At 45.6% G+C, this 26,037-nt stretch overlaps 2 protein-coding genes across 3 annotated transcripts in view; both read left to right on the forward strand.

The window, feature by feature from the left end:
* itgb6 (integrin, beta 6) lies at nt 1–10,330 on the forward strand. 2 transcript variants are annotated; one of them, XM_040204933.2, is made up of 16 exons: nt 1–246; nt 1,675–1,744; nt 2,003–2,082; nt 2,283–2,481; nt 2,576–2,822; nt 2,924–3,089; nt 3,196–3,357; nt 3,496–3,591; nt 3,821–3,910; nt 4,922–5,056; nt 5,562–5,982; nt 6,091–6,313; nt 6,753–6,847; nt 8,099–8,215; nt 8,309–8,475; nt 8,986–10,330. In XM_040204933.2, exons 2-16 carry the CDS (start codon nt 1,690–1,692, stop codon nt 9,082–9,084), a joined length of 2,352 nt encoding a protein of 783 aa, XP_040060867.2. In that variant the 5' UTR covers nt 1–246; nt 1,675–1,689; the 3' UTR covers nt 9,085–10,330. The 2 variants fall into 2 exon arrangements, with proteins under 2 accessions (XP_040060867.2, XP_077941086.1); XM_078084960.1 differs by lacking the exons at nt 1–246; nt 4,922–5,056 and having other exon boundaries at nt 1,546–1,744.
* Nucleotides 10,324–26,037, forward strand: part of pla2r1 (phospholipase A2 receptor 1) — an 18,285-nt gene continuing 2,571 nt past the window's right edge. The window contains exons 1-25 of the mRNA XM_040204875.2: nt 10,324–11,066; nt 12,006–12,386; nt 12,463–12,636; nt 12,862–13,026; nt 13,235–13,348; nt 15,232–15,375; nt 15,658–15,852; nt 15,957–16,120; nt 16,230–16,340; nt 17,749–17,861; nt 17,948–18,117; nt 18,213–18,421; nt 18,649–18,794; nt 19,357–19,441; nt 19,526–19,661; nt 19,753–19,788; nt 19,940–20,100; nt 21,097–21,161; nt 21,280–21,383; nt 21,472–21,608; nt 22,842–22,959; nt 23,085–23,224; nt 23,298–23,439; nt 24,224–24,459; nt 25,766–25,940. Of these exons, the coding sequence (XP_040060809.2) occupies nt 10,916–11,066; nt 12,006–12,386; nt 12,463–12,636; nt 12,862–13,026; nt 13,235–13,348; nt 15,232–15,375; nt 15,658–15,852; nt 15,957–16,120; nt 16,230–16,340; nt 17,749–17,861; nt 17,948–18,117; nt 18,213–18,421; nt 18,649–18,794; nt 19,357–19,441; nt 19,526–19,661; nt 19,753–19,788; nt 19,940–20,100; nt 21,097–21,161; nt 21,280–21,383; nt 21,472–21,608; nt 22,842–22,959; nt 23,085–23,224; nt 23,298–23,439; nt 24,224–24,459; nt 25,766–25,940 (3,772 nt within the window). The 5' untranslated portion in view covers nt 10,324–10,915. The remainder of the gene's footprint in view (nt 11,067–12,005; nt 12,387–12,462; nt 12,637–12,861; nt 13,027–13,234; nt 13,349–15,231; nt 15,376–15,657; nt 15,853–15,956; nt 16,121–16,229; nt 16,341–17,748; nt 17,862–17,947; nt 18,118–18,212; nt 18,422–18,648; nt 18,795–19,356; nt 19,442–19,525; nt 19,662–19,752; nt 19,789–19,939; nt 20,101–21,096; nt 21,162–21,279; nt 21,384–21,471; nt 21,609–22,841; nt 22,960–23,084; nt 23,225–23,297; nt 23,440–24,223; nt 24,460–25,765; nt 25,941–26,037) is intronic.

The following is a 26,037-nucleotide window of genomic DNA, read 5'->3' on the forward strand; positions in this document are numbered from 1 at the left end:
GCCCACTTCCAGAGACACACACACGAGCACACATGAGTCAAGGAGCACGGGCAGCAGGGTCACGCCAGCGCCATGCTTCATAAAGGGCGCCGTTACAATAGGTTTACTGTTACTCCGACGACTGCCGGGATACAATGGGACTGAATGTACTGGCCTGATGCTGCTCTGCTTCTCTCCATTTTTCCCCTGATGACAGGACAGACAGACTGAGGCGGGACAGCATGATATCAGAGGACGCCCCTGAAGGTGAGTTGGCTCATTGCAGTGTTGATGTGTATCTCCGTTTCTATGCATAGTAAATGTGTAGTGCTGAGATAGTGGTATGAGGGAGAGCAATTTATGGATCGCAGTCTTACTGATGCTCTTTAAAACTCATGTCACGATGTGCTTCAAATGCACGTGTCACATTTCATTCACTTCCCTGAAACATAACTGAAAGGCAACAGGTTTTAAAGTTAAGTTATGGAGAGGGGAGGGGAGGGGAGGGTATATGGGATGACAAGAGAGGATACGGGAGGAGACGAGAGGAGACGAAGGGAGGCAAGAGGAGGAAGAGGAGGAGGATAATTATGCCACAAGAAGTAAACATAAAATGGCAATTTCACAGACAGACACTCCAACAAGGCTACAGGTTACGGTGGAGCAAGATACGGAGAACTGCGGGGAGAGAATGTCACTGAAGGAAAGGAGAGGAGAAGGGTGAGGGGTGAGGGGTGAGGGAGATTAGTAGAAGAGGTGGAGGGGTGTGGGGGGGGGGGGTCGCTTTGGGGTGACAGATGGGACTCAACCAGATCCAGAAGGGCGTGGTGCCGAATTGTGAGATTCCTTTAAGTTGGGACAAGCAGCGATATTTGCTCTGCAGCTGTCTTGATTCAACACCTATGTCGCTCCCCCCTCGGGGGACACATGCGCGCCCTCATGCTCATATTTCATATCCTGCGATAGGCTCGCGTGCGTGCGTCAGGTTGAAAACATTCTCGTGACTCGACGACAATGATTCATGTTGTTAAAGATTAACTTTATCTTCTGTCATGGTGTCTCAGTTATAGGAGTATACAGACTATATTTGGTCACGATCGTGGCCTGTCTGTACTTTTTTATTTGTCTTCGGCCAGAGTTCAATCATTAGACAATTTTGGTGAAGCTTAAATCGGGCCTATGACATCCATCTGTCCATTGGTCCATCTGTCTGTCTGTCAATCTATCTATCTCTTTTAAATTCATTCAAACGTCTATCTCTTGATAGCAAAAGTATGTTGAAAGTAAACTAAAAGCTAAATGCACTTCAAGTGTTGAATGTAGAATACCTTTTTTGAGAAAATAAATGTTGTAAACATATTATTACATGAGGCCCATCTTGAAAAATACCGCGATTTTCTTTTAACATGTTTTTGTTGCCACATGGATTAATTATCACACGGGGCGGTTAGTTAGCAGTAAGAACGTGGTCTTTAATCTCTCCTCGCGCCCGCCTCCCTCTCTCACCTGGACGGAAGTACAACATAAAAGGCAGCGCAGGTAAAACACCCGCCTCCTGCATCCAGGTAGGGCGGTGCGACGGCGCTGCGCTCTTTACTCCTCACGGGGCTCAAGGGAGGCATGGCACTGGGTATGTTGCACTCCTGTGAATATGACACGACTTAAAGTATTCTCCTTCTGTTTCTGCGTGAGCAGTAACCTCGCGGACTAATGGGGCTTCTACTGCTGAGCCTGATTCTTCGCCACTGGATCGGCAGCGTGGAAGGTGAGTGCAGGAAAACACACGGCTGCACCTTAACGGTGCGCAAACAAAGACACCCAGTGACTTAGGAGGAAGCTCATAAATGTGTGGTATTTATGACTTGGATTGTAAGATTTTTTTTTTATTGTATCATAGGTAATTTTTTTGAGACATGTCAGACATATTCGTATAGGTTTAATCACTGTAAAATTAACTTTTATCTTTTTTTATCACTCTTTTTTGTGTGGTCGGCGAGCTCACTGTGACTGTTGTGTGTTGCAGGCTCTTGTCCAGCTGGCAGCGCTGTGACCTGTGATGATTGCCTGCAGCTCAATTCTCACTGTGCCTGGTGCACGCAAGAGGTAAGCACCCAGGGGTGCATGTGTGACAACAGAACATATAAGCAGATGATAATAATGTATTTTTTTCCGGGGCACTAGTGAGCAAAATGACAGTGGCTGTTTGTATTTCTCTCCTGATAAAACAATTTAAATGTACGGCCCATAAAACAATCTCAGTCCTCCACGCAAACGACAATGTGACTTTTTCCTTCACCTCTCAGAATTTCACAGACTGGTTTTCAGTCGGCGATAGATGTGACACGCCGGATATCTTACTAGAAAAGGGATGTGCCCGGGACCAGCTGGAGTTCCCTGTTTCCAAAAGTCACATCCTGCAGGATCGACCACTGGGAAAGAAGACGGGCAGCGTCAACAGCACCCAGATCTCCCCGCAGAAGATGGCGCTCCAGCTGCGACCTGGTACGCGACCCCCTTTTGATTCTATGATGTGGCCGACGAAGTGCTTCCTCGACTTCAGGCGAGAAATTAAGGTGTGTGTTGTGTTGTTGCACAGGCAGTCAGTTGACTTTCCAGGTTCAAATTCAACACACGGAGGACTATCCTGTGGACATCTACTACCTGATGGACCTGTCAGCATCCATGATCGACGATCTGGCCATGATCAAAGACTTGGGATCGTCTTTGTCTAAAGAGATGGCCAAGCTCACGAGTAAATTTAGAATGGGCTTTGGCTCCTTTGTGGAGAAACCCGTCCTGCCCTTCATCAAAATAACAGAGGAAGAGCTGGCCAACCCGTGCAGGTATACAACCGGTACTCAAATATCACCTTCAAAAACAACCCCGTTCCGAAACGTCAGTCATTTGGTATCTGACAGAATTCCCGCTTTCTGCCGTCCTGCAGCGGTGTAGCCTCAACCTGCCTGCCAACATTTGGCTACAAACACGTTTTGTCTCTAACGAGCAACACCGACAAGTTCAACGAGATCATCGCGAAGCAGCGCGTGTCGGCAAACATTGACTTGCCAGAATGCGGCTTTGACGCCATCATGCAGGCGGCGGTTTGTGGGGTAAGGTTTTGATTTTAAATTAATGTCTAAAACATATGAACCAAGAGGGCGTCTTTATTTAAATTGGTCAGTAGAGGATGAGCGAACACAATGCGTCTCCTGATAGGACAAGATCGGCTGGAGGAAGGACTCCATGCGGTTGCTGGTGTTTGTCAGTGATGCCGACTCGCACTTTGGGATGGACAGCAAGATGGCCGGCATCGTGATTCCCAACGACGGACAGTGTCACCTGGATAGCAACAACGAATACTCCATGTCCACGGTGCAGGTAAGTCCACAGGTTACAGAAGACTCTATTTTGATTTTTTGGTTTTGTTTATTTGAAGCCAGTCAGTTTCATGAGTCATTCTTAGGTCATCTGTGATTCATCTTTACAACGTCAAAGACATGTCGTCCCTCCTTCCAGGAGTATCCAACTCTCGGGCAGCTGGTTGATAAGGTGGTGGAGAACAACATCTTGCTGATATTTGCTGTGACCAAAGACCAAACACGCAACTATAAGGTGACAGCTTCTTTTCCTGAATGTGAGTCGGAGAACTGAAAAGGGCAAGTGAGTGTGTGTGAGCACAATGTTTACTAAGGGCAGCACATTAAATCTGCATTCTCATTCAACCTGTTCAAACGAGCCCTCTCCTCCCTCCCGCCTCTTTTCACCCCGAGACGAAGTCGGCCCACATTTCTGACGGCGAATTTAATGTTTATCGGTTGTATTGTTTTTCTCTCTCCCGCAGAACTATGCAAATATCATACCTGGTGCCACAGTGGGAGTCCTGGCGGCAGATTCACGGAACATCCTGGAGCTGATTGTAGCGGCATACAAAGTAAATAAACGTTCTTGATATTAATCATCATAATAACGGAGGAATGAATGTTAAAACCAGTAGAATTGCATTAAGTACGTATTAAAATACAGTCATTTGGCATGTGAATGTTTCAAGCATAAATGATGCATAATTAAACCGTACATCGTATTCCCCCGGCACTAGTTTGTATCTCTTGTTTTTCCCTCTTTCATTCTTTCAGTCTGAGGTTTCTTCTTTCCCTTCACCGCTTTGCATCAGCCTGCCCGACAGCAAGTCTCTGCTTGTCTGATCTCCTGTCCCTTCTGTCTCTCTCTCTCTGTCTTTCTGTTAAATCCCCCCCGTGAAGGAAGGGACTCTGGAGGCGCGTCCTCTATTTAATTCATCACTTATGTTGATCACACTCTTTAGTCTCTGAGGGGTGAGAGGCCTCTTTCATCGCACTGATTGAAAATAGTTGTGGTTTTTCACAAAACTGAGGGACATTTAGTGATAGATGATTCATATTTACACTTGGCTGCAATTTTGGATTATTGTTTGCAGCACAGTGGATGACCGCTTTACTACCCTGCAATATATTTACTGAATAATAGTGAAATCTTTACTTTAATCCGTCCTCAGTTGTGTGTATTCCACAAACGCTCCCAGTGTTTTCTCTTTCTTAGCCACACTGAGGGCAAAGCACAATCAAAGGCCCACAGGAAACACATAATTTACGATGAGTTAGCACCCAGACAGGCCCTCGCAGAGTTCATTAGTCAGTCAAACGCAGTCTTTCCTCCGGCTGAGGTGAGCTGTCTACTTTTGCCGTGATGCTTTTGTGCAGCGGCCCAGCACACCTGGGAGGATGACGCACCCAAAAAGAGAGCTAGACTGGTGCTTTTCCAATTGCTTCAGCAAGCTACAAGTCAGTGCAGGTTGCAAGTGTAATTTCCCTCAAAGCTGATTGTGATTTCGCTATTTTTGGGGACGACAACCTTTTATAGAGCCATAGTGTTTCCATTCAGAGGATAAACATGCGCTGTTCTTCAGGAGCTGCGTTCAGAGATCGAACTGGAGGTCCTTGGAGACACAGAGGGGCTCCAGATGTCTTTTACAGCCATTTGCCCAAATGGGGCTGTCCTCCCTGATCAAAAACGCTGCTCCAACATAAAAACCGGAGAGACGGTCAGTTGTTTTTGCTCCCATTTGCTCTTTCTTTGTATTTGTGTAGCACCTTTCAGGTTGTGCAGTTCAAAGTGCTTAACAGGTGACTGACAAGCTGATAAGAGCTGAAGAAATGTATAAAGATAGGAACAGGAAAATACCCGGACACCCTCCTCAAAGCAGCATATGATAACAAATGATGGTAGTTGAATAAATAAGATAATTGTAGGCTAAAAAGAGAACCATATAAGCACCTAATAAGATAAAAAGATTACTTTATTTATTCACAAAATGGAAAAAAAAGGAAAGAAATTGAATGGTACAACTGGTGGTATCTTAATTTGCAAAAAAAACCCGAGATTGATTTAACTACAGTGCCTGTGTTCTTCATGTCTTCGTAACCGGTTGACTCATTAGGCTGTTGATGAGTGTAGACTGTGGAGCCACATAGAGGAATAAGCTGCATGTGGTCACACGTGCACAATTCATTGTTAACCTTCCTCTTCCTCTCCTCTTCGCTCCTCAGGTAGTGTTCAACGTGTCCGTGGAGCTCCCGGGTTGCGTGTCGGAACCTCTGCACTTCTCCCTGAAACCGGTGGGTTTGCGGGACAGCCTGGAGGTGGAACTGTCGTCTCTGTGCTCGTGTGACTGCCCGCCGCGGCCCCCCGGAGCCAACGGCAGCCGGTGCGCCGAGGGCCAGGGGGCTTTCCAGTGTGGCGTGTGCGTGTGCCGGCCGGGGTTCCTGGGAGCGGAGTGCGAATGCAACGAGGAAAGCGCTTTGTCGAGCAACTGCGTCGCCAACAACGAGACGGAGACGTGCAGCGGACAGGGGGACTGCTTCTGCGGACAGTGCGCGTGTCACCCGTCCAGCTTTGGACGCGTCTACGGACCTCACTGCGAGTGCGACGACTACTCCTGCGTTCGCTTCCGCGGGGAGCTCTGCGGAGGTGGGCCATTACGCGTGATGAATTGCGCGCGTGTTGCCTGGCGTCGAGCTTTGATTCACTGATATAATCCGTGTGTGCGTGTGTGTGTGTGTGTGTGTGTGTTTGTAGGCCACGGGGTTTGTGACTGCGGGGAGTGTCACTGCGCCAGAGGCTGGACGGGCGAGTATTGTAACTGCAGCAGCGGCGCGGAGGCCTGCGCGTCAGAGGACGGCGCGCTGTGCAGCGGGCGCGGGAGGTGCGAGTGCGGCCGCTGCGTCTGCTCCGTGCCCGGGGCGTCCGGGGACAGGTGCGAGAAGTGCCCGACGTGCGGAGACTCCTGCAGCGCTGCGAGGTGAGATCCCGTCGGCCGGTTCCGCCGTGATTGTTGTTTCTTTACCTGGAAGATGTGAGTTGTCGGTTCGTCGCGCCACACGATCCGTCTGTTCTATGGAGTACAGGGCTATCAGGTTCTGGACCCCTTGTTCACATGTGTCTATACCTTCCATGTGACATCAAAAGACCCCCCCCCCAAACAACACAGCACTAAGAGATTTCCTTGGTCCATTGTGAAGCAGCTGTCAGATCTAGTGCCATTTGAAACCACTGTTACAGAGGACGAGGGTGGTGGAGAGCGAGCGAAGCCTTGGGAACGCTGCGATAAGTGACGGACGCTGGGGCTCCTTTGTGCTCACCGTGTCAGTGATTGAGGCCTCAGTATTCAGTCTGAATTATCTCCAGGGAAAACTTGACATTTGTTCCCCCCCCCCCCCCCGCTCTTGTTTTGACACCAGGACTTGTGTAGAGTGCCACCTGCAGGATGAGGACGATGTCGATTTGTGTGATCAGAAGTGCAGCGTCCCAAACATTTCCGTCAACGCAACAGCAGGTAAAGGTTCACACAAAACATCAGTTCTAAGAAATCAAGTTCTTAGAAATGATTCAGTATCTCAGACTATTTTTTCTGCACTAGTTACATTCATTATTGACAATTTAATAATGATAATAATTTCCAGAGATTGATATACTCAAATCACAGTGTGTTAATGTATTTGAGGTGTAACCGTTACGCACAAGAAAGATCTGCATCCGTCAAACTTGAATCACAAATTTTGTAAAATGACATGATAGGGTCAAATTATCATGATATGTTAAAAGTGTAAACAGACGTTTGTATTATGTCCTCGGTCTTGTGGAGTATATGTAAAAAATGTCAGTTTCGGTTTTTAGTTTTGCCCTTTTGGCAGCCAAACTGTTAGTGAGAGATTTCATGGAAGAGATTAACAAGGAATTCTCTAAACTATCACTGGCGATGAAATAACGCAATGGCAACAAGGGCACAGAATCCTCTCTCTAAGGGAATTATATTCTCTGCTAATTTATACATTAATAGCAAAGTAGCGTGAAACAAAATCAGTAGAAAGCTGGAAGAAAATTCAATTCCTGATTTGAAATATAAAATAAAGACCAAATTAGAAGCCTATAGTTCTTTTTTAATGAAAGAACTACATTGTTTACGGGACATGCACCAACATTACCGCTGTACAAATGCACTGTCAGCCCTTTCGGCTCCATCACTTGACTGTGCTGTTAGTGCTTGTTGTTGCTGGAGTTTTGATTTTTTGATAGTGGCATCAACACAGGGCCGTGCTTAGTTTCCCCGTGGTTCAGAGCTTTAGAGGAATGCTGACCTGCATCGACTCGGGTATCTCTCTGAAGCCTGCAGACCCCCCCGCCACCCCAACACAACACCATCCATGTCCATTCAGGCAGCATCGGACAATGGGGAAGAGATTATTTACCTTGTCGTACAGGCAGAGCTATTGTGGTGCATGTGAATGGCCACAGGACCCCGTCTTCCTTTATAGAAGAGATTATTTTAAAGCCACCGTACTTGTGCAAGCTGAGAGGTATATCTGATTATCACAGAGGATTTTCCCAGCTTTAGATGTGAAATACAATGATGCGGTCCACACACACACACACCAGATTGTAGTCTTTGATATGGAAAGCACACTGACAGCACAACAGAGGCAAGTGTATCCTTTTACATTCCCAGCACAATGCGGAATGGGAAGATGATATGCGACGGATTCATGCCTTGCTCATGGACATGTTGTATGTTCACCACTCCCCTCAGACCACGACAAGAGCCCTTCTATGCAATGCACGCTGATGATGGAGAATGAGTGCTGGATCTCGTTCAACGTGGTCGAAGGGGAGACGGGGACCACCGCCTACGATCTCCAGATGTTAGGTAAGCTTTGCATTAATGTAGCAAACAGATGACAGAAACCACGCGGGGCGTCCCAGTGTAAGGCTCATGTGTTCCTCTCCTGTCCCGTATCAGGTTGCCCCGAACCTCCAAACATCCCCATGATCATTCTGGGCGTCTCGCTTTCCATCGTGAGCATCGGTGTTATCCTGCTGGCCGTGTGGAAGATGCTGGTGTCGGTCCACGACCGTAAAGAGGTGGCCAAGTTTGAGGCGGAGAGGTCAAAGGCAAAGTGGCAGACGGTGAGATATGTCTGGTGATTTCTTTATATTTGTTATATTGTCAACAAACGCCCCATCTATTCTCAATGCATGAATAATAATACACCAATACAAGCGTGCAGAATTAGCTTTTAGCAGTTCCTGTTTGCTACATACCCATTAATGTAAAAACAACTGTCACTGGATTACTTTAATGCAGAAGAATGGTTAAAAACGTGAGGATTCTCAGGAAAATCCATGAGCTGAAAGGACTGCTGTTTGTATATTCATTTCTAAGCAACATATTGATGTTTAATCTCAAATAAACTAAAAATATAAAGATAATGATATCCTCGAGAGTGCAAACACACTGAATCTAAAGTCTGGAGGAAAAATGTCTGAATCTCTGACCTCCTTTTTAAAGGTTTAGCTTTTCACTGGGAACAAAGTGCGAGCCGTGGACAGGCTAATATTTAGGGCTATTCTTCATGTTAACATCACTGAAAAGCGATTGTGAATGTTAATTTGTGTTTTTTCTTTGTCTGTCTTCAGGGAACAAACCCTCTGTTCAAAAGCTCCACGTCTACATTCAAAAATGTAACTTATAAGAGCAGAGAGAGGGAAAGGATTATCACACAGGATAACTTCTGATGACAACTGGAGGCAAATCAACATCTCAATGCACTTATGTTTGTGTTTGTGTGTGTGTGTGTGTGTGTGTGACAGAGAGAGAAAATACTTTTTTGTACAAATCTCTGTTGATTCAGAGATGTTCTAACATAGTGGACAACACTGTGAACAGACAAATACTACACTACTGCTGCTGTAAAAGTGCACTATCGATGTACTGTTAAAAATGCACTTCCCTGATACATGGTCCTCCAAACTCTAGATGTTTGGATACTTTGGAAACATGCAGCATGGAAAGAAGAGTCTACACAGCAACTTTCAGAGAGTTAAATTGACTCTGTGAGATTTAATTTGAACTCTGAGCTGGTGTTTATATTGTCCCAATCTTGTCAGTGTTAAATCAACACTCAACAAAGTGTTGACAATTTAACTCGGAATAAGTGTCAAAAATAAATCTGCTCAGTGTTAAATACACGTTGTTAGACCCGACACCAAGAAGTGTGACACTGGATAATGACTCCAGCTCTTTCGTACAATTGACTGTGTAACAGTTGAATCAACTTTTTGCAGTGCGATTTCAACTCTGCACTTACACCGGACAATTAACTCTTTAAGAATTTTGCTGTGTACACGTGATCTACTACTGAAAATAATCTTCTAATGAATGTAAATATACAGGTGGATTATAATGTTTTTTCTTAATGCTGTTTTTTCTAATGGAGAGGCTGAGCCTTTGGTGTTGGTAATTTAGTTTGTTAGTGGCATGGCACATAAATAGAAGTAAATAATAAATTGTTGTGAAATGACACTTGTACAACATGGAGACTGACAGATATTTAATTAGTTGTCACACCAAGAAACTATTGACATTCTAGTTTGTTTACAGTGGGGCAGTTTTATAGTTGTTTGGGGTTATTTTATTTTTCATATAAGGTACTTTTATCAGCTGGGTCCTGCCTGTTTACACTCTATGGTGTTCCTGTAGGAGGGATTTGTGTTTGTGCGATCAATGTGCATTTTCCTCAATAAAGTTGTGCTTCATCCGAAAGAATAATGCATGATAATAATAATAATAATAATAATAATAATGGTAAACTGTAACACCCACTGATTCTGGAGCTTGATACACAGGAGGAGGTCTCCTTATAGACTTCATGATCCAACCTCATGAATTAAATCGCTGTATTGTAAAAGTCCTTCATTGGTAAAAGGGTACTTGAGATGTAGCAACATGTGAACTGTTTATAAAATTCTTACTGTTTTTTGATATGTCTGGTTTTGGTTTTTTTGTCATATGTCAAGTACTTCAGAGTACAATATCAGAGTACATCATTTAAAAGTTCCCTCAGTGAAGTAGTGTTATCATCGGAATAAACCTAAAGTCAAAGTACCGTTTACAGAGAGCGTCCCGCTTCAGCATAATGAGTATATGGGATTATAATTACAGGCGCATGAATGTTTGTATCCCGTTTTGCTGCAGCTGGTAACGTTTTACTTCGTCTCGTCTCAACCAAACACAACATAATTAACGTGAACACAAATCTGCCCAACAACACCGACACGTCGTCGAAGGCGTTTTAGTTTAATGCCTCCGTGTCTCTGTAGACAGATGGAACAGTGAAGGTGAGAATAACAGCAGCAGGAATGCGACTCCTCCGTCAGACGTGACGTCACTGCTCCGCAAAAACTTCACTCGCCACAAAGTTTCTCTCAGCAGAAGAAGAAGAAAAAAAAAAGAAAAGAAAAGAGAAAAGAAAAAAAAACCTCAGTGAACCCAGAAAGAAACTCAAGCCTCCGTCGGCCCGAGGAATGTGCGGACATCGGCTCTTCGGCACCGCGTCCCGCCGTCGAGATGTTCGTACCGCGGCTCCGTGTCGTGGACTCCGTGGCGCTCGTGGCGGCTGTTTGTGCGGCGGCGCTGCTGGCGAGAAGCTGCGTGCGCGTCGCGGCCGACGAGGAGGACGACGAGGTCCTGGAGAAGAAGCAGCTCGCGGACTTCTACGGTGGGTCGACGCATCTGGCCGCGGCTGCTGCTCGGTCGCTCTTTTATTTTTACATGTTAACGACCCCCCCCCCCCCCCACACACACACACACACACACACGGTAGATGTTGTCTGCGCGTGTATCAATAGTAGATGTTTGTGTAACTGCAGCCCGGTGCAGAAGTTTGCCTCTGGAGCCGCCCGGCTGCTCGCGTTGTAACAGTGGGCTTTAAAAATAGAAGCCAAACACGTCCGTGTTTTGTCCCAAAGAAGACTGTTCACACCTTAAACCCCCCCCCCCCCCCCCCCAAGTAAAATGTGAACAGGAAAACATATGTTTAGCATGTTGCATTTTTATCTTATTCAGCTGCAATGATTTGTGGTCGGTGAAAGATTAGAAACCAGCACTGATTGTAGCTCCTTTTATCTGAAGATGAGCATGTTGCATGTCACATTATAGTGGAGGACATCTGTCATTAATGGATCAACATCTGGAACCTTGTTACAGTACCTTTGAACTGTTTGTTGGACATAACATGCTATTTGAACGACGAGCGTATAATATTTTAACAGACTAAAACATTTAGATGATCATTAAAATAATCCAAACCACATTCAAAGATTTCAATGATTGATTCTTTCAGTCTTGGTTTTCTAATCGTGTCTTACCATCGTCATCGTATTTGTTTTGGTGGGCGGCTTTCATTGCTGCCATGTGCTGACATTCAGTCTCCATCCTGGTGTCGAGTGAGAGCATTCAGTTATTCCTGTTGGAAGATCACATGTTACATCAGGCCTCCGTTTAGCCGGAGTTTTGCTCCGTTTAAGTGGAGAAAATAAATAAACAGGTAAGCCGAAAGTACGAGTATTCTTACTTTACTTTCCATGCGGACGTTCTGTGAGATATCTTTGCACCACACAGCATACCAATGTATTCTTTTTGCCTCCTGGCTCCCCAGCGAAGGGTGTGTTCATCCTGGAGAGCGAGCCGCTGAAGCGCTGCGTCACGGTGGACCGCTCCAACCTGGTGCTGGAGGACTGCGAGCGGCCCACGCGCCGCATGCTGTGGAAGTGGGTCTCCCGACACCGCCTCTTCAATCTGGGCACCAGCTCGTGCCTGGGCCTCAACGTCTCTGACACCACGCAGCCTCTCGGCACGTTCGAGTGCGACACGGCGCTCCCCGTGCTGTGGTGGCGCTGCAGCGGAAACGGACTGTACGGGGCGTCCCACTGGAAGGTGTCCGTGGCCGGACGTTTGGTGGTGGTGAAGAAAAACTCCTACCACGGGTGGAAACGGTACAACACGCCCGGAGAGGGGCCGTGCTCTTATCCCTATGAAGGTAAGGCTCGCGCGTGTCTCAGCGACGTCTGTCGCACAAAAAGAAAAACTCACACCGGGCTTCGTTGTGTTCGCAGATGTACACACGCTGTTGGGAAACGCACACGGCATGCCCTGCTCTCTGCCCTTTAAATACAACAACAAGTGGTACTCTGAGTGCACGACGGAGGGGCGCGAGGACCACCTGCCCTGGTGTTCCACCACCACTCGCTACGACGAGGCCGAGAAATGGGGCTTCTGTCCGGTACACGGTAAAGAAGACACAGCAAGAAATGAACTTGAGTGGACAGATTACAGTGCGCACACCTCTTTTATTACATCACAGAGCTTTTTCAACTCTGTCATTATCAGGCTCTTCTTGCTCTTTGCTCACATTGACTCATGATGCCCAAACTCCGACTCTCACCTGTAAACAATCTGCACAGGGTCCGTTTCAGCTCCCCGCTGCCTTTTTAATCCGTGGCGGTTTTTTGTAGATTCCAGTTGCGACCATTTCTGGGAGTCAAACCAGGAGCTGCGTGCGTGTTACCAGTTCAACCTGCACACCATCCTGACCTGGAGTCAGGCGCTGTTAACCTGCCAGGCGCAAGGGGGAAATCTGCTCAGCGTCACCAGCCTGGCTGAGCAGAGGTACATCCGAGGTACGTACGGACGAAACATCGAGTACTCGACTGCATCCACAAACGCTACCCTTGCAACTGCGCGACATACGGATTGTCCCATCATTCCTCAGTCTGCTGTGTTGGTTACTTTTTACATCCCACAGTGGAGTGTGAGACCGAGAGCTATTTATTTGTACGGATGTCAGACACGATTCGTTAAAAAAACTCGGACAACATCTTGTGGTAGATCGACTTTCGAGTGTCGGGGCGATGGTGTGGATCGGGCTGAACCACCTGAAGGATGGACGGGGGTGGCAGTGGTCTGATGGAGCACCTCTCTCACTGGTCAATCTGCTCACAGGTATGATTATTATTATTAGTCTGTGGGAAGACGGTGTCTGTAAAATGGGATTACATTTTTTTTTACATGAATAGTCATATGAACATTTATTTATTGATCTTGTCAATAAGCAAGGCAAGGCAAGGCAATTTTATTTGTATAGCACTTTTCATACACAAGGCAGACTCAAAGTGCTTCACATTATAACATTTCATACAATAAAGTGAAATAAAATGCAGGAACTAAAAGACAATTGAAAACAGCAAATAAAATTATAAATTAAAATCTTATTTAAATTGTTTAATTAAAAGCAGAGGTTAAAAGTGCAATGTAGGTTAAATTTAGCAGAAGGCCAAGCTGAACATAAAAGTTTTCAGTCTTGTTTTAAACGTGGTCAGAGTTGGGGCAAGTCTTAAATCTTCAGGAAGTTTATTCCAGCTGTTTGTTGCGTAGTAACTAAATGATGCTTTCCCATGATTTGTATTTACTCTGGGAATCACTAACAGATTGGTGTCAGAAGATCTCAGTGATCTTGAAGGCTTATGTAGTGGAAGCATATCAGTGATATACTTTGGCCCTAAACCATGTAGTGATTCATATGTGAGCAGTAGGATTTTGAAATGAATTCTCTGACATACTGGGAGCCAATGTAGGATTTAAGAATTGGTGTAATGTGCTCACATGTTTTGGTCTTTGTTAGAACTCTAGCAGCAGCGTTCTGAACAAGCTGGAGCTGCCTGACAGTTTTTTTTGGAAGACCTGCAAGGAGACCATTACAATAGTCTAGCCTACTAGTTATGAAGGCATGTACAAGTGTTTCTAAGTCTTGAGCTGACATGAGCCCTCTAAGTCGTGCGACATTTTTGAGGTGGTAGTAGGCCGATTTTGTTACTGATTTGATGTGACTCTCCAAGTGTAAATCTGAATCCATAATAACCCCCAGATTTCTGGCTTTATTTGATGTTTTCAGGGACAGAGAGTGAAGGTGTTGGGTTACTTTAACCCTTTCTTTTTTAGCACCAAATACAATGATCTCAGTTTTGTCTTCATTTAGTTGTAGGAAATTTTGACACATCCAGTCTTTGATTTGCTCAATGCACTGGCACAGAAGATCTATGGGGCGATAGTCGTTTGGTGATAGCGCTACATAGATTTGGGTGTCATCAGCGTATGGTGGTCAATTTTGTTTCTTTGCATGATTTGTCCTAGTGGGAGCATGTAGATGTAGAAGCGATCGTGTGGAGATCATACGCTCCAGAGTGAGCATACAAAACGGTTGCTCTCGAGTTCAATGAACCAAACGGATCGTAAAACGTGTGCAAGGCTCGAACAAATGCACGAGCCAGAGAAACATGTGACGCTGGAGAACGAAGAGCAAAATCCATAAAAACGTCTCCTTGAAGATGGCTTAGTCCTTAGTCCGGTCAGTGATATGCAGCACTGTGATTGCACATATAGTACAATGCATGGTGCCCTGCTACACCGCTTGTAACGTAATGAGAAATATATCTCAATATGCAATTCATTGCTCGTGTTGTGGAAGCAATAAATGATGTCCAATGTAGTTTTAACATTCAAAAGAGGTTTACACGCTTGACAATTTCTCCTTTTTTAAGTTGAATTTCAGTATGAAAGGTTGTTCAACAGTGTCATATTAACCCAATAACGGAAAACACAAAGACGTCTTGAACTTTATTTATTGACCAAGAACAAAATATACAAAATATTATTCTCACAGAAAATACACATTTATTTATGTATTTATTTATTGCTTTATTGTTATTTCTGTATTTTGTCAGGGGAAGCGTTAGTTGCCTTTTGACGTACGGAATTTTAATATCATCGATGACAATGAGGAAGAAAAACACCCTCACCTTTGACCCCCGTCACTGTGTTCCCATCAGCTCTGCCGGCCAGCCCCCTGCAGGACAACAGGCAGTGTGGAGTGTACAACTACGAGGGCATCTGGCATGGTGCGTCCTGTGAGTCGGCTCGGCCCTACATCTGTAAGAAGACGCCCAATGACACCCGCAGAGCAGAGCCACTGGGTGAGAGCTCATGCCGATTCACCTGACCCGCAGACGAGGCCTTACTCAAAAGCAGAAGTCCTACTCAAAAGTGATGACTAGTGAGACCAAACGCACAACGTGCAGGAGGCTCTGTCAGCTCTTGTAGCTTCAGGCCTTCAACAGCTGCACCGCACCCGGGGAGTTGACTTCTGACCCCTCTCCGTTGCGCTGTTGGTGACTAGACAAAACAATGTCCTCTTTGAATGTGTTTCCTTTTTTCTTGTCTGTCCTGGTGGGATTCCTCCTCCTCCTCTCCCATAGAGAACTGGCAGTATGTCCGCACAGAGTGCGCTGACGGCTGGTGGCCACATAATGGAGTCTGCTATCGGCTGCTGGCGGACACGGAGACGGGAACCTGGGGGGAGGCTTCCGATGCCTGTCGCTCTCGGGGGGCAAACCTCACCAGCGTCCACTCCCTGTCCGAGGTGGAGATGCTGCTCAAGCTGCTGACTAACTGTAAGCAGCGCCGTGCAATACAGATATATGACGTGTTCTTTTGATTTTGACACTGGGGGTGCAACGAGATTATTTTTCCGCCTGTGCCTTCTCTTTTTTTGTAGTGTCCGGGGAGAGTGGGGAGGTGTGGATCGGCCTCTGGAAGCCGCCGTTGTCACCGAGCGTAGTGTGGTCGGATGGCTCACCAGTAACTCTCACTTTCTGGCACCAGTATCACCCTCCTCACAACATGACGGATGCAGCACTCTGTGTTAAAGCTGACAGGAAGGTCAAAGCAACCTATTTCTCATTTGACTTAGGTCAAACGCTTATAACTCGTTTGTATACACGTTTTGGGTACCGGCTGGTGTAAACTATGGCTTTGACCTCTTGCACAGGAAGGTAACTGGCTTTTTGCGGCGTGTGATGAGCGACTGCCCGCTGTGTGCAGCAGAGAGAGCCAGAAAGCCGCTCGTCAGCCCGGAGCCCCGGACGAGGAATGTCCCGAGGTAGAAACACGAGCACGCATGTGCGTTCATCGGGGTCAGCTTGTACTCAACACCTGGTGCACGACATGGAAATACAGTTTCTAGTAGCTCGACCTTTCACCTAAACACGCAGCGGAAGGGGGTCAATAACAACATCTCTTGATTACGTAACATTAACGATTTTTTTACCTATTTCCTAAGAAGCAACCCATTGCGGTTTAAGGTTGTTCCAGTAAATGCTGATGTCAGTTTATTTCTTAAATAACAAAAAACAGGTCCAGTGAAAAATGGATCACGCATAACAAAATCGGATTGTTAAATCTTCATTTTATCGGTTTGACTGCATTCTGCTGAAGAAAAATGAAAGCCCGAAGTGACCTATTTCTGACTTGGTCGAGCAGATTAGGTTTACAATGGCTGCACGCAGATAAGGACACGCCTGCTGCAGTTCAACTTCTCAGCTAGTTGACCCTTCAGAAAGCACAATGAGCTGATTCACTCCGCTGCTGACGTATTGTCTGGCATTCATGTTGCTCCTTGACTCTGTTTACAAGAATATCAGACTCCTGAGTCATGGAGCTACTCCATGCCCTGGACCACAATGCCAAAAATGGCCTTGAAGGCACAATATCAGTGGAAACGCTCGAGCAGCTTCTGATATTTCGAGCATCAGCTACAAAACCACATGTTCTGCTTGAGTCTCTTTATAGTCTGTGTTGGAAATGTTTACTGTTGTGTCGTTTTGTTGTTAAAAATCCTCCCCGACACATTTGAGGTAAATAAAAATGGTGTTTGCTCAGGCCTCTGGACCTCAGTCATAGGGAGGATGGGGGGTCGGTGGGATATATGGCTAATTGACACCATGTGTCAAAACACCCCCACACAGACAAATGCACATACTTATGCATAGAACCTTTGCTCCAGATTAGGAATGTGCCACTTTCAAAGATTTAAGTTGAAGTGCCACTAACAATACCCGACTTTTGATAGACCTTAAAAAATATTTAAATCAGGTGCATGTTAAGCATGTTAGCATCCATAACATGCACCTGATTTAAATACAGTACTGTTGTTGCTGCAGTTTTAGTGGAGGAATCCAAATTTCTCCCGTACTACATGTAAGCCGCTATACAAGAACATAAAATAAAAAACATCAAGTCTAAGATCAAAAAGATTTTCAATCCGACTCAACATTCAATGCTAACCTTAGCTAATGACAACTTTAGGTTGCAATCGAAATCGACGCGAACATGTTTTTTAAAGTTTGCATTTCTTCTTTTAATGCTCATTACTTATTTCTGGTCCTCTGCAAAGTTACTGTATTTGATGATGTTGTTGTCGTGTGCAGCGTAAAAATAAGCTGCAGCTTGAGGTAGAACATGCTGACACGGTGTGTCATAAGTTGACTTTTGTTTTGTTGATGCTGCAGGGCTGGAAGCGACATGGCCACTCCTGCTACACCGTGACTAGCCATGAACAGAGCTATGAAGATGCTCGGATGGGATATTACTGCACCGCTCCTCTCCTCACGGTGGAAAACAGGTGCTTTAGGCAGCTAATGGTTGTGTTTTATTTGTGGCAGCACTGGAGTCTCGCTCCTCATCCTCTGGTCTCCCTCATGCTGGCAGGTTTGAGCAGGCGTTCGTCAACAGTTTGCTGAGTGAAAGAGGGGCCGACGGCAGCCGGTATTACTGGATCGGCCTCATGGACGTGGAGAGGAGGGGAGAGTACAGCTGGCTTCTTCCCAATAGCTCCTCGCGGCCCCTTACCTTCACAAACTGGAACAAACACCAGCCAGGTGAAATGGAAAATGTTTATTTTCTAATTATAAACGCGCATATCGCGCTTTGCTTCGATGTGGGCTAATTACGGCTAATCCTTTCCTCTGCTTAGTCAGCTCCGGTGGCTGTGTTGCCATGTCCGGCGGCAGTGCGTTGGGTCACTGGGAAGTCAAGGACTGCAAGTTGCAGAAGGCCTCGTCTGTGTGCAAGCAGAGCATCAGCAGCTACCACGACGTCCAGTCGCCAGAGCACCACATTGACAGCTCCGCCCCCTGTCCTCCAGGGTGGGAATCACACTCTGGGATGCTCTACTGTTTCAAGGTGGGATCATCCTCATCTTTTTCTCCGCCCCCCCCACCTTTTCTCTTCCTTTATGTTAGCAAATACATATCTCAAAAAAAATGTTTCTAATTTAGATTTAAAAATGGAAATGAACACATTGACGTTCACCCAAAATACTTGTTCTGTCCCTTGTTTGTCCCGTGCATACATATATATACATCATCAGAACAGGACATGGATAAACACAAAACGTAACTGGGTTGCAGGTGTTCCACAATGAGAAAGTCCTGATGAAGCGTTCCTGGGTGGAAGCGGACTTCTTCTGCCAGGCCCTCGGGGCTCAGCTGGCCAGTTTCTACCACTATGAGGAGCAGGTGTTTGTTAAGCAGCTGCTCAGTACCATGTTTGACGGGTTGGTACTTGCGTCTGGGCCTCGTCCGTGCAGGAATGTTGTGGGAACTGATAATGCTTCAGGTTAATGTGATGTGCATGGAGCGGCGGGTACAGGATTTATTGATTGGCTTTTGTTGATCAAATGGGGTTTGTTTAGGATGCCTCCAGTGAAAGTGAAGAATGTTAGAATATCAATACGCTGCATGATTAGATAATTGTGTGGAATCAAATAAGTAAGTAAGGTTTGCGTTGTTTGACTCTAAATGTTTCAAGCTTAGAGATTTTCTGTTGTAGTAAATTTTTCACTTCACTGAGCAGCACTCGTTAATGACAACATTAGATTTACAGATTTTTGTGTGTACCACTTTTCAAAAACAATGTTAAAACAAACTTTACACAGTGAATTTTAAAAAATGAGATATGACTTGATGGACACAAGAGCAATAAGAAGTCGTAAAGGCCTAGAATTAAACCCTGGGGCCCACCTGTGTCTGTGTTACTCTAGAATGTCCATCCAAATGTGAAAACAATCTGAACAACTTCATAATGTTGCATTGGGTTTTCCTTTTGCTCCTTTTCAGAACAGAGGGCCGCTGGTTCTGGGTGGGTTTGAATAAAAGAGACCCTGAATATCCCGGCGCCTGGGAGTGGTCTGATGGTTCTCCCGTAAGTACACGGAGGTCGACAAAGTGATCCAAGGCCATTGAGCGGCCGTAAACCGTCAGAGTCTTGCCTGGTGTGTTGGCGCAGGTGGTGACCTCCTTCATAGAGGATAAGAACGAGGAGGATGACCGGAGGGACTGTGCCGTGTACAGCGACCTGACCAACGCCATCATGCCGCTGCCCTGCGACACACAGCACGAGTGGATCTGCAAGCTGTCCAGAGGTGATCGGCCGTACCTCACCACCCTGGACGCACGCGCACTTCTCATTGACACAGTGCTGCATTACTCACCGGACTCTGATTTCATTTGCAGGTGACCAACTGAAAAAACCCTACTGGTACACGGAGCGTGAGTATTTTCACTAACTTCATTGCTTCTGGCAACCACAAGGTTTATAGACACTGATGGACATTTATTGACACCGTGAAATTGTTTTTGACTGTACTGCTAAGTAATGGAAAGCAAGATATTTATATATACATATATAAATGTCCCTCAGAGAGCGAGCCCTGGGTCTTTTACCGCGGAGCCGAGTACCTGCTGGCGAAGCAGCCCTTCGACTGGGACGCCGTCTCGCTGGCCTGTCAGATGATGGGAGCGCACCTGCTGTCCATTCACTCCAGAGAGGAGATGCACTTTCTCAAGGAGCGCTTGCAGCGGGTTTGTTCTGCTCTGCTCATAAACCTTCGTTCACAAAATGTCAATGTCCTTTGATTGAGATCCCTCTGTAAAATAGCGTCTTTTTTATGATCACTGTAATCAAGTTGTGTCATATGGGACTGTGGTAACAGTGTTTATTTCTCCGTGCACATTTCATTCATTCACTCATTTCATTTAGCAGAATCTTTTTCATATCTTTGTGTCCTTTTCAAACAGGCACCTCTACACAATTGCATTTAGTCATTCAAATAACTATTTTATTCAACAAAATAATAGCTTATTCAAAGGGAAATATAAGAATTTTAACTTTGAACTCAATTTCACAAACTAATATCTGCAACAAATTTGTTCCAAAGGAGCTGTATTATCTCTGCAGGGACAGCACTTTTTTGTTATATCATTCCTACCTCTCCCCATAACACTCAACCATTTACTTATTCTCTTTACACAAAGTTTTACCATCTAAATGCCAGGACAGAAATAACTACTTTAGTTTTCTTTCAGTGAGCAGGAGCACAATATCACACACGGCAATAGTACACAGCCAAAGCCGTGTATTCAATCACTGCTCCCCTCTTTACTGAATGGCCCAACAGGCCCATTTCCCAACAGCTCAAACACTCAAAGTGAAAAACAAACAAACGAATGAAAAAATGTGAACACAATTGACACACTCACACAAACTCAAGTGTTTGCATTCGCACATACGCCAAGTTTAAACGTCCCTGGTGTGGGACTTTCATGCGCTTTCATGGTCGAGTCCCCCCCACACGCGGGGAGCGAGAGAAAGGCTCTTTTTACACCATAGAAGTCCCTTTTGGTGTTACGGCGTGTGACGGGATAAAGGGAAAAAAAACAAGGCGGTGAATGGAAGCTGGTGTCCGGGAGGCTCTGACAAAGCCGAGAATGTGGCCCAGTGAGGACTGGATTGCCAAGGAGGAGGGTAAAAGTGAAGTGAGCGCTTTCATCACTCTTCCTCTCACTGTGTCTCCTCAGCTGTCCCCGGGCCCGACAGACTGGTGGATTGGCCTGTCCGTCGGGCAGACTGGAGACGATGCCAGGTCTGTACGTGTGTGTGTGTGTGTTTTGGAGTCTGCTGAGAGAGAGGCTTGTGTGGCAAGTTCATCAAGACATCGGTGACGTCCCTTCGTGAAAACGCATGTTTGTGTTTGTTTGCAGTTGGAGCGACAGGACGCGGGTAGACTTTGAGAACTGGGCAGAGAGGAGTGCTGCCGGTGGCCCGAGGAGGGACAATGTGTGTGTCACCATGTCCTCTAAATCAGGTAAACACGTGTGCAACCACACACACTCGCGGATGCACGTCTATTGACGCCCTACTAGAACGTGTGGCGGTCTGCTGCTGTGTTGCAGGGAAGTGGTCGGCGAGTAAATGCAGCGATCGCCACGGCTACGTATGCAAGAGAAAGACGGTGTCGGTGGTGGAGGCTCCCAGGGAGCCGCACTACATCGGAGGATGTCCGGAGCAATGGCTCTACTTTGGACACAAGGTTCAGACTCACTTGGACACACACACACACACACACACACATCAGGGGGGAGCTGATCTGGGTCCCTAAATGACAACCATCATAGATGTATGTAATCAACATTTGAGACAAACACACATCAGAAATACCTCCCTCCTATAGAAGTTGATGCACGGAGGTAAGTTTTGTTAGTGTATTGGGAACAAGTATGAAAAGTGGAGGCTGGTGTTTGGGCGGTTAACACGCAGTAACTCTATCCCTTTTTCTTCAACAAATCAGTTCACTTCTCTAAATTCCCAGCTGCCTCTGGGGTAAAAGCGGGATGTTTGGGTTTACTTTCGCTGTTCCTTGAGTGAGTTCAGGACAACCGCCCGCTGGTGATGCTCAGTCGACATCCGCGAAGAAACCAGCTGATCTCCTTTGAAATTAGATTGCATTTTATTTTTCAGGTTTCAGAAAAATAGATAAGAGACGCAAAACCTTCTCAACGTCAGAACAAATTTTAGACCAAAACAATATGTGATAAAGCTGGTAACATGATAGTAACCGGACATTACTGTTTGGCACCAGAAGAAACCCAGTGACCTGGAATAGATGCACTCATTGTTCTGCATATTGAGCAGAATAGAAAGCCTTGCAGAGATGCCTGTCCTTTTCTCTCTGAAAATATGGAACAAAATATACATGCATGCCCACACAGACTCACACAGCGTGTGGCTCGCGGTTTACACAGTAAGGTGCATACGTGGGATTTGGTGGCATTCAGTGTTGACTTAAAGAGATAAAGAGGTTTTTATTGTCATTGTAGGAATACAACTAAATTGTATTTGGTAGCCAACTAGCACTAGCGAACGGCACAACGACAAGAGTAACAGAAAATATACATAAAAATGAGTAAAAGTAATAACATTTTTAGAAAACGTGCAGTGTAAACATTGGTACAAACATGATGAAAATAAATATTTTCATCACATACAGCAAAGGTTTCTGAAACGTGACGGAGAACTCCGGCATCCATAGGATTGCTCTGAATGCACACTGGTCCTTTATAACTTTATATAAATAATCTCTCATCAATGCAACGCCCCCTTTGTCTGCGAAAGCACGCTCCACACAACATTCATGCTTGGATTTCCTTTTCTTACTTTGACTTCTGACAAACAAGCGTCCTGCTGGTCATGGGGGAAGTTAATGATTTTCATTTCACAATTGCGATATTCACGTTCTGTGTGGGACGTGTGTGTGTGTTTGCAGTGTCTCCTGCTTCACATCCCTGCTGGCCCGCAGGAGGGGAAGAGCTGGAACGACGCCCAGTTTATCTGCGCCTCCTTCGCCGGCTCGCTGGTTGCCGTGGAGGACGAGATTGAACAAGGTAGAAGCAAAAAGCGACTACGGGTTCATTTCATACACAAACACACTGATGGTCGTTAAGACAGACGTGGTGTGCTCTATATATATGTTCCTAATTGTCCTATTCTCCTGCCGACATTCCTGCAGCCTACATCACAATGCTGCTGCAGGGCAGCTCTGTAGGTGTGTGGATTGGTCTGCGGGATGAGGACACCATGAGATGGACCAATGGGAAATCCGTCAGCTACACCAACTGGTCTCCAATTGGACCAAAGAGCTACTTCACCGTAAGCTCGCGTGACAACGTTTGTAATTTGTGAACGTGTTTGAGTGTATCAACGTGTGCCTTGTGAACGGCAGGAGGATGATTTGGCCAGTGAGTTGTCCGATGAGCCGCTGTGCACGGTTCTATCCAACAATCACAACTTCCACCTGACAGGGAAGTGGTACGACGAGAAGTGCAGCGAGAGCGGCTACGGCTTTGTTTGTCAGAAGCCTCAAGGTAAGATCCCTTCACTTTCTTTATCTTTCCGTTCTGTCACTGCCTGTTTGTTATGTTTGTTTTTCATTTCTGCTGTCAGACCCCATAACCTATTCTCTCTGCGAGTCAAAGAAGCCTCCACCATCAATGCTGATGGTGTTTTCTTTCCTGACAGCCACAGACTGTGTTATCGGCCCTCAGATGACAGAAACGTTAACAAAACTGAAAATGTTGTGCTGCAGAAATATGATAATAATATAATATATCTAACACATTAACAACACGGGGAAATACAAAGGCACAATAAAGAGTCAATTAAAGTAGCCATGTACATAAGGAGCTCTGCAGGGAATGCAGAGGCTGCTTTACTCGTGTTGGCAATGATTCTCGTCAATGCCGTGTTTATTCGGTAGGCTGAAGTAAAGGAGCTCGTGCAGCTTGACCTGATTTCCTTGTTTTCAAGCGTCTCTTAAGTTATCATGACCCATAAGGTGGCAAGGCCCACATGTATGGGGAATATGAAACTATAAACACTTTCAATGACAGCGCTGATGGTGCAAAGTCACATTTCAATGAGGACACTCGGATCTTCCTTCGTGTAACTCTACATCGTTCCATGATAATCGATAGCTTTTACTGTGCAATTTCAGAATTGTGCTCATTCTCTTTCTTGCAAAAAGTGAAATAAGATCACGTATCGGTCAGCAAGCGATGAGGCTGCAGCCAGGAAATGTGGCGTTAGCTGCAAGACGGGAAACTGTCAACTAAGAGTTTCTTCTTTTTTCTTCTCTTTCTTTGTTTACAGACATATCCAAACCCCCCACCCACTCCTATCACCACCCTCTCCCTGACAATATTGAGTACAGGAGCCGCAGCTACAAGGTTGTGTCTGGCAACATGAGCTGGTACGAGGCGATGCATATGTGCATAGAGAATGATTCTGACCTAGCGAGCGTTACCGATGCATACCACCAGGCTTTCCTTACTGTCCTTGTCAATAGATTGGCAGTCTCCCACTGGATCGGACTGTATAGTCAAGACGTATGTATCCTCTCACGCAATATGTACTCTGTTTCTCTGCACTGTGTGTGTGTGTGTGTGTGTGTGTGTGTGTGTGTGTGTGTGTGTGTGTGTGTGTGTGTGTGTGTCTGCTTCTCTACAGTTTTCCATCTTGGGAAATGCGCTTAATCGCTTTTGTAGCGGTAATTGAATGAGAAATGGTGATGGGTGAGGCATTCTCATGTCTGTATGGGAAATATTTGGCTACTTAGTATATAGAGAGGACACAGTGCGAAACCACACGCCTGCCTACCTTTTTTTATCCTTATAAAAAACAAAAGTTTATTTTGACATTCTAAAATGAATCAGAGTATTTTGGCTTTCACGTGTCTCAGCAAAGGCGGTTTCTAAGAAGTGGATGGAGGTGACCTACGTCACCTCTCCCCAGCCTTATTTGGAATAGTAGTTTGTCTATTCCCAACGCTAGTTTTACCTTTGGAAAATGCATTCAGTCATAGAAGGGGTGGTTATTACACACTGTAAATATCATAGACTCATATTGTGATGGAATAGTCACTCTGGCTCTTTGTCAATGGAACCAGTGTTCATAACTTCTCAGCAGCATCTAACTCTCACAAGAAAAGCAACTATGGGTATTTGCCCCACTTATTCCTTTTTAATATGTCTTTATCAACTCATTTGATAGATACACACAAAGCTTACAAGAGAAGCAAAACAGCTTGGAGCTAAATCTTAATATTATATGATGTCAGGAGACGTGAAAGGAAAGTACAACAAAAGGTCCTCCAACAGTCTTCAATTTTTTATTTTTTTATATGCCTTAAGGGTTTTTTCTCCTGACCTTTCTGCCCACGTAGAGGTAGTCATGAGCTTTCCCAGCTGTGCCTTAACATTTGGACTCAAGTATCACTGAGTCCACATGGAAAGTCTTAGTCACAGAGAGAAGAGTTTTATTTTTTCATCCAGCCTGATCTTGTTTCTGTTTATTTCTGTCTCATGAACAAATCGTTTTGTTATTTGAACCTTTATTGCACTCATTATTTCCATAACCATCCCAGTCCAATACTAACACTTAACTGAATCATTTCTGTCATAGCTTAGTATAATCACTGTTGGGAATCATGATATTCTCTTATAATACATCCATTTGAGTTTTGCATTTTGTGATGCTTCTAGATTAGAAGAAACCCACTCAATGCATCCAAGAACCCAAATCAGTAAAACAGAGAGAGAAAAAGAGAACAGCAGTCAGAGGTCCGTGTGAATTAAGCGTTGACGGTCCCTGGAGTGAAACCTCTTCGCTGACACTCTGCTGACTTCCCCGCAGAGTGGCATCAATTACCAGTGGTCAGATGGCAGCGACACGGTGTACACGCATTGGGACGCGGACGATGACGACGTTGTGGGGGCAGAGTGCGTGTACATGGACGTGAGCGGAGGCTGGCGGAGAGCTGACTGTGAAACTCAGCTTCCAGGAGCCCTGTGTCATGTTCCTCCACCAAGTCAGTGCCACTTCACTGGGAGTCACTGGGAGTCACTGGGGAGCGCTCGCGCCGCATTTCGCCTCTTTAGCCGCTGACTTTGCTGTCACGCATAATC

Source organism: Gasterosteus aculeatus, chromosome 12 (genome assembly GCF_964276395.1).
Source record: "Gasterosteus aculeatus chromosome 12, fGasAcu3.hap1.1, whole genome shotgun sequence".
In the NCBI taxonomy this organism is placed as follows: domain Eukaryota; kingdom Metazoa; phylum Chordata; class Actinopteri; order Perciformes; family Gasterosteidae; genus Gasterosteus; species Gasterosteus aculeatus.